The sequence below is a fragment of the Styela clava genome, chromosome 1 (genome assembly GCF_964204865.1).
Source record: "Styela clava chromosome 1, kaStyClav1.hap1.2, whole genome shotgun sequence".
Taxonomy (NCBI): domain Eukaryota; kingdom Metazoa; phylum Chordata; class Ascidiacea; order Stolidobranchia; family Styelidae; genus Styela; species Styela clava.
Window position 1 is genome coordinate 9397939 of NC_135250.1, and position 8780 is coordinate 9406718.

General features: G+C 37.0%; 1 protein-coding gene across 1 annotated transcript in view; it reads left to right on the forward strand.

Moving 5' to 3' along the window:
• Positions 1 to 4814: 4814 nt before the first annotated feature.
• The window catches only part of LOC120348241 (putative MFS-type transporter C09D4.1), a 282049-nt gene continuing 278083 nt past the window's right edge, over positions 4815 to 8780 (forward strand). Inside the window, exon 1 of the mRNA XM_039418348.2 lies at positions 4815 to 7368. Coding sequence (XP_039274282.2) covers positions 5370 to 6767 — 1398 coding nt within the window. The 5' untranslated portion in view covers positions 4815 to 5369 and the 3' untranslated portion in view covers positions 6768 to 7368. The remainder of the gene's footprint in view (positions 7369 to 8780) is intronic.

Below are 8780 nucleotides of genomic sequence, written 5' to 3' on the forward strand. Positions count from 1 at the left end.
GTTGGCACAATCTTATATAAATATATATCATCGAAGTATATTTTGAAATGTTTATTACGTGATGGAAAAAAATTCGAACTTTATTTCAATATAGGTGTGAAGTCTTCGTGTGTGAAGTCATCTTTTCACTTTTGAAATGGACTCTGGTACATTATTATTTTGTTGTAATGTCAGTCGGGTACAGACTCTCGAGGGGGTGCGTTCCGGATACTATATTTTCTTAGGACTAAGGTGCAGATATTTATTTACGAGCAGATAATGGTGTTCCATTACATTTGAAACCGTAATTTGAACCCACGACAATTGCACCTGCATACTATTGGACCTATGGATTTTTTTTATGGATTCAGAACTCATACTAACCCTACCCATGGATTTTAGCACCCTCATATAGATTGAACCCGCGAATATATGGGCGCAAATGTATGGGTTCAAATGTACGGTCACCGATAATGAGCAATAGGAAAATAATTTCTGAGTAAAAATTGTACCTAAATATTGCCGGAATAAAAGGAATTTGGACCACCTGAAGTATGCGCACTAAGATGGCGCAAAACCTGAACTCAGGTTGTGAACCAGGTTAGGGTTCAGGTTATGCAACATCTTGGTGCGCATACTCCAGGAGTACCGGGAATTTGTTGGTAAAAATGGTAAAACCCCGTTGAGTGTTGAGTGGTATTAGACCATCAGACACCGTGCAGAATAATAATTACAATACACATAGGGTGGAAAATCACGAGAGTTGCCAAAATTTTAAAATGGGGTTTAAAATATGAGACATTGAAAATGGGCGATCTTGCCTTGAGATTGTGGTAATATTACGTTAATTACTTTAGATCAGTTTGTTTACATGATTACTTTTTCTGCACCTATAATTACTGCACCTATATATAAATTTAGTCTGGTACTGTTCGCTGGTCACTTACGTTTTGTCTGTGTTAGAGTAAGGAGCTAATAAACTCTGTGTTAAGTTAATGTTCATCTGTATTCTTGGGAATCAGTACATGGCGTTGTCGACTTGGTAAAATGGATTTATCTAAACTGGATTATGTTGTTAGACTAACAGAAATAAATATTGCTGCTCTTCAAGTTGATGAGCTTATACAAGCCCTGGAAACTTCGTATATATTTTAGCACAAAAGGTATGTTGGCATTCACACTGAAAGCAGAGGTTGACAATAGAACAGAACATGAAGTCAGACCTGGTACGGTAGAAGTTCCACATGCGTTCGCCGAAATGCTTGCACAAGCCATTGCCAAAACACAAGCTACTGCAACCCCCTAATATGACACAGACTATGAATGAGCAGACTAGAAGCACAGCAATCCGATTCAAGGGGCCCAGATGCATTACATGAGGACGTTTTGGGCATGGATGTAGCAGTATCGCTTGTCCCAGCGGGAACAGAAGATGCTTATAGTGTGGTACGATGGGCCATTTCGCAATAATGTGTTCAAACAGAAGCCAAAATGATAGTGGAGTTTCTGTACCGGTGGATAAAAAGATCGATTCAATGGGTACTGAATTTATTTGCAACAATAAAGAAGTTAGTGGTGGAGTGCAGTCCACACTCGTGGGCGTGAAAGGTCTTGAATTTGACCTGCAAATTGTTCCCGATACCGGTGCCGCAGCTACAGTAGAAGAAGAAGCAAGGTGGAAAGCAATTTATACGAATAATTTGTTGAAGCCACCAACACCAATGTGTCACTGGCGTGGCACTCCTGTGTGAAGGTTGTAAAGAGTTTCAGTTGTCAGTTGGAACGGCAGAACATCCAAACAACTAGTCTACTTCTGCCGACAGCTTGGACAGTCAGCATATCGATCAAATGATGCGTGGATAAATTTGCATTTGGTCGATTGAGAATTTCCATTTAATACTCTAAAATATGACTCAATGGCAGGTGTGAATACACAGATTACAGGAGGCGAAACCAAAATTCCGACGATGAGCAAATACGCTGATATATTTGACCGTGGTAAAGAGGTTGAAAATGCACTGAGAAGAGGGGAAAAAGCCAACCTGAAAGTCGAAGCTGAATAAAGAACAAAAAGGAACGTTTGCAAACTTTGAACATTGGAAATAATGTACGGATCCGAAAGCCTAAATCCGGTATATGGCAAAATAATGCCAAGGTACTGGACAAGGGGGAAATTTCGAAACTATTTACTTGAATTCGAAAACGGGAGAAAAACCTGGAGAAATCGCAGATTTCTAAAATTGTTTCAGGTTTCTCATTTTATAATACTCAACATTATCGTCATCTTTTGCCAATCGTTTTTCAAAATGTTTATTTTGTGAAGGGGGAAGGGGAAGTAGTAAAAGACATTTTGTGGAAGGGGGATGGTGGTAATATTACGTTAATTACTTTAGATCAGTTTGTTTACAATTCTACATCAATGATTACTTTATCCACATCTATAATTACTGCACCTATTTAGTCTGGTACTGGTCACTTATGTTTTGTCTGTGTTGGAGTAAGGAGCTCTGTGTTAGGTTAATCTTGTATTCTTGGGGAATCGGCACAGAAATATATGTGAAGAGCTCCAATCGGGCTTTAAGCTTGTGGTATACGGCGATGTAGCCTACTCTCAAATCGTGCGCTAAAAGTCTTGCTAGTCTTTCGTTACACTGATACTGAGCATCAGTTTCGATTCCGAAGGAAATCCTGCAGTTTAACGAATCTCAAATTTTGAAAACTCCAACGTATGTTAGACGTACAATTAATTTGCCTTTTAAAATGGTTTCCCATCTTGATAAGAACCTTGCCTTTCGATGGGAATTGCGTGATTCGGAAGCATATTCCCTTTACCACGTGCTCGTTTCATGTCGTCTGGAAACTTGTGGGGTGGGTATCGATAAGTTCTGCCGGTTACGCACTTTGCACTGAAATGTATTCATGTTTGTCAGTGGATATGTTTGCGAGTAAAAGTTAATCTGACTATTCAAACTGGGGGCACTTATATAATAATATGATATATATATATAATAATGAATAATTTTTACGGTAAATCATTAGGCGGTAAGTACGAGAAAGTGTATCCACCAACATGAGAAGTATCGGCTCCAAAATTATTTCATGTTTGGCAGTACATACATTTGATTATTAAAACGGAAATATGTATATATATATATAAAATAAATGAACCGTCTTTATTAAATGAATGATTAATGAGTGATCGATCGCCACGTCACAATCACCACTTAGCATAATATTTCCTGTGGATTACGATGGCGCTAACAACAACTGCGGCCCTCCGTACTGGTATGCCTATATAATATTTTTTAATAGTAACAGATCTAAAAATCGGAAACATGCGATTTGATTCAATAAAAGTACACTTCAGATTGTCATTGCGTGAATAGGTGTAAGATGGAAAATTGTTCTCTTTTTACCAATATACTCCTATGAATATGCGCTTCTGGTAGTCGGGTTGCGATTTAATACCAGGCATTCAGGCAAACATTTAAATTACACTCTAACGCACCGTCGTGCAAGCCATGACATGAATATCATGTAATTTCCTGTTTTACTCATCAGCAGCCAACAAACGCTACGCTATCATCAGATTATAACATACTGCCGCAGGCGGTAGACGTTATGCAGACACTTTCAGGAGGATAATTGTACTTCAGTAGTGTCAGTCAGTGTCAGTGTTGCATACAATAATTTAGTAATCACTTATATATATTTAATTAGTATATGAAATACTCGTTAGATGTGACAGAGCTAAACCATTAGCTTAGAATAGTTTCTACAACCTATTGCCTGTGCATTTTTCCTGAGGTAAAGGGTTCAAACATTTGAGGCAAATAGTGTGTTTTCAGAAGTGTGTTACTGGGTCACAACATAAGTTAATCAGACTAAGTTTAGCCATAGTTTTAACTTGCCTTTGACAGGAGCATACGGTAGCGTTTAACATAACCAGGGCTCTGACCGACTTTCATTTACAAAATATTTGTGGCAGCGTGTAAAATATCAGGCCAGTACACCTTGATTCAAATTTGGAGTCTTATTCAACTTATTCTCTTCTCACATAGGTTTATACGTTTAAACATCAATGTATATATATATATATATATATGATTTTGGTTCGAGCGAGCCAGTATAGCTTTGGTATAAAAAAAATTGAATCTTTATGTCGCAAGTCATCGAGAGGATTAATGCAATCGGCTGTTATATATATATTGGTTGTTAAATCATAATGATGGTAAATTATTGTAAAATCTTTACAGCTTAGAAATTACATGTGAGACCTAATAATCTAGGGATAATTGGCCCTTAATCTGAATATCCAATTGCCACGTACGGTAATTGAAGCAGGTATTCGGACTGATTGCAGACTGATTTTTCGGCTGTTTGCTTCCGTGCTTTGGGAAATCCACTTGTTTTGTACTCCAATTCGTACGAGATTTTCCGCGTCGTGTGCACACAGCCTGATAAAATAAGCTTGTTATAAATATAATCTGGCTGTACTGATTATTCTAATTTTAGGTGATAGTATGCGGATACGATCAAATTTACCCATAATGAAGGTATGCTAGATATATCTAATGTTTCACCCGAATTGATCCAATGTTTCGAGTAGTAAAGAGATTTTCCGTTGAACACGACGAGTAATGCCGATGCTAGTTTCAGTTTGTATCGGAAACACATGTTGTAGTTGATTTTTGCATGGCTGTAGCATACTTGTCTCAATTAATTTACCACATAACATTTGATGCCTGTATTTCGAGTTCCGATTCAATTTAAGATAATTGATTTAAATGTATTGATTTATCTATTCAAATGTTTTTAAATTTATCTTCCGGAAATCAATCTTCCGTCGAGGACCGAAGTCAAAATAAGAACAATTTTATATTAGCTTTGTACGACCCCAAATTTAGAATGTATGAAAGACTAGAACAGAATCTGATTTTTTTATCGTTTGTTATCAACCTTGTCACCACAAGACATGAAAACCGCGAACAATTTTCTACGATGACATTCGTCAAAATATAAGCGAGAACACGTTACGTTGTGTATTCCCTAGCGGCCATGCAGCATGTACACATATTAGCTTCAATTGCTGTTAAAGAAGTAGGCCTGCTGTAGTATTCTCTAATAGTTCTCTCCGGAACCTATTTGTTGAGGGCTAGCGACTTTTGCTTCTAGCAAACCTTAATAAAAAAGAATTCAGCCGTGCTCCCATTATGAAATAAGTTAGACAACTTCGGTGTGCAAAAGAGTAGAAGTTAATTGTGTTTACTTTGTTCATAGCTATCTGAACCCATAGCAGTCCTAGTTCGAGGTGTTTTGTTGCAACAGTATATTGCTTAATATTACGATTTCGAAACCTTTGCTACTTACTTTGCTATGGTTTAATAACGATGCCTTCGGAGATAAAACTATACCCAATAAGGTGGCTGGTCACCGTCATTTTGAGCGTCACAGGATGTGCAAATATATTTCAATGGATCTTCATGGCTGCTGTAAATCAATTGATTGCGGATTACTTCAAAGTTAGTCTTCAAGTTGTTGACTGGATTATGCTCTGTCAAGCTTTAGGTGGGTTGCTTATGGCCCTACCTATTGGATTATTGTGTATTGCGAAGCCACTACACACAAAAATATTTTTCAAAAGCGCCTTACTGCATATCGTGGTTTCATCGCTAGGAGTGCTGCTTGTTCTTCATACCGGAAAAGGATTTCCACTTCTGATGATTTCTGGACTACTTACTGGTGTTGCGAACACTGTGTACTTCGTACTGATACCACTTGTTGGCACGGTCTGGTTTGGCGAAAGAGAACAGGGAACAATTTATGGAATCGGATGGTTTGCTGTATCAGCTGGAGGCTTATTGGCAACGGTGTTGCCAACTTTACTACTGCACTTGTCTTCTCCAGACGAAGTGGCCCACGATATTCACAAAGTGGTATATGTATTTGTTTTCATTTGTGTGTTTTCTTTTATCAGTCTCCTAGGTCTGTGTGTATTAATACCAAATATGCCGGCAATTCCACCTTCGCGCGTCGAGGCAATGCGAGTACAAGCCATTAGCTCATCAATTCATGAGTTGACAATGAAAAAGGCAATTCGTGATTTCATCATAGAACTAAAAGTACTCATTACTGAAGTAAATAATATGATTCTCTCACTCATTTTTGCCATTGCTCAAGCATTATTTAGTGTCCAGTACATGATGACGCCGATCATCTCAACAGACGGAGATGAAAGTATAGCAACACTGGCATCTATGAAGCTACGAATACTTATTTCGTTTTCTGTTGGAGGTCTCGTGGCGGCAGTCGCGACAGGCATAGCTGTAGACAAATTCAAACAATACAACCCAATGGCGAGGTTTATAGGTGTGGCTTTATTTTTGTCAAGTATTTTAATGATTTTATGCTTCTATTTTAAACTTCAAATTGTAATGTATTTTGCTTATTTTTTCTATGGGGCTTTCATCGGTTCTATAACAGCTTTTGTTGCTGAAATCTTAAAACAAACAGTTCATTTAAAAGTCAGCGAATCGACTCAAGGAATATGGCTTGCGATCGGTATGAGCGTATTCACTTTTATTATACCACCTGTAGTTAGACTGGTATATTCGAAATATGGTCCTCTTTATTTTTTGATTTTAAATTCGTCCTTGGCCCTAATACCATGCATCATGGCATGTAGCATAAATCCCAAACTTCAAAGATTTTTAACGGAAACCGTCAGATTAATGGACGGGGCTGCCGACATTGAAAGAAATAGTCCAGACGGTCGGGAACAAAGCTAGTTGGGTAACATATTAATTTAAAATACTGTAAAACAGCAACATTTAACTATTTTCTGAATCTTTTTCAACGATATACATATTCAATCAAGGCTTTAGACAAGCAGATATGTAGGAAGACACCAACATGAGTAGGTCCCACGCCCTAAACTCTATGTCATCTCAGTGCGAATGCTATGTCATCTCAGTGTACTATGTCAGGTCAGTGCAAATGCTGACCTGCTAGCATATTAAACATAATTTTAATGCTATTTGTTTTCAAGCATTGCATTTTAGAATACAGCATTTATAGTAGTTATCCGTTGGAAGCAATTCCGACTTAAACACGTTTTTCCAGTCTCCCTTTTCACGGGGGTGTGTAGTAAATATTGTACTGCATTATTTCATATTTCTGCCAGTATATATATATTTACTAATCAATTTCACGTCTAAAAAATGTTAACTACTTACCTATTTTCATGCACGAGACTAGCCATATATTTGTACAAACATGAAAGTACAAGTTGTGATTTGCTACATAAATACATCATATTTGTATAATCTCATCTGTATATTCGTCGTTCGTCGAATGGTTTCAATTTTGTTTTGTGATATATATATATATGTCCCGTCAAAGCGGGACACCTTCAAAGACACGACCCCTTAGCTATGATCCTGTAACTTTACCGCTTCCGTTTTTACTACATAGGCCCATATTTAACACCATCCCGATTGTCTTCATTGATCATATTGTCATCGAGAGTTCATGCACACATTCTCTGTCTGAATGTCGGGTTCAGTTCGAAAAATAAAAAGGAATAGACTCTAACAATACAAATGATCCGAATTTAGATTTTTTATGTGCACCGAAAGGAATAAAGACGATGAAATAGCCTGCCGTTTTCAAGCATTGAGAATTTACTTATTCGCCCAAGCATGCTTTTCTGTAGATAACACCTTCAAAAAAACGTTGTTCATTGTTACATTCACGTGAACGTCCGAACAGGACCAATTAGAAATGATTTTACATGTGATACGTTTGCTAACAATGTTAGCGAGAACGAAACAAACAAAATAACGCATTCACCTTCAGTAGTTCAGCAAGTAGGCTAGCGTTGCGCTACACAATTCAATGCAAGTCAAGATGTTCTGCCTGTGATAACTCAATTCTCATTGGAAACGAATTGTACATGAATATCGTTTTACTAAATTTTTGCTGTTGATATTTTTCTTGAGACAATCAATTTCAAATTTTCAGTACTCAAAGAAGTTTGAAGCTGCTTGAAACAAACCTATTAAGCCTACTTTAATTTTTTTTTAAAATTCGATATTCTGACCCAAAATTTTGTGATGTTTTATTTTAAATAAACTGAAACACTTTTTTATTCTGTCATGCTTTTCTGTCGATCTTTTCACCAGAATCAGAGTCCCAAGGTATTACTTACCGTGTCGACAGTAACGAGGGACCTCCGTATCGGTATATTTGAGCACTGCTCCCTTGTAGTCAATTTGTCCCTTTGAAAAATAAGTTTGAGACCTAAAATGCAGATCTGAAATATATTGGCAAGGTTGCAAGGCTTTTTTCTTTCCTGTTCGAATGAAGATTTGGGATTTGAGAGAATTATCATGACTTAATTAATATTATTGACTTTTTTGGTTTCTGTTATTCACCGTTCATAGTTTTTTGCAGTCACAGGAAAACAACTACTTGTTAGAAGTATTGGTACTTCATAATTTTATTGATAAAAGATGGAAATCATATTCATTGCACCAACAAGATTTGTTTATCATGCAGGAAGTTAACGTAGTTGACCCTTTTGTTATAAACAGAGGAAACAGTAACAATGAAACGTTTATATCCTTCGTTTTGTAAACAATCCAGCGATCTTTCGGTACGTTCAGAGGCAAGTCAAATCCAACGTAGTATAAAATTATGGCGTATACGAAGTAAAATTCGATATAATACCATACATAGCAATTATTGAAGGTCAAAATAATAGATTAAAATCATGCTTACCAAAGGTACTATATATATTG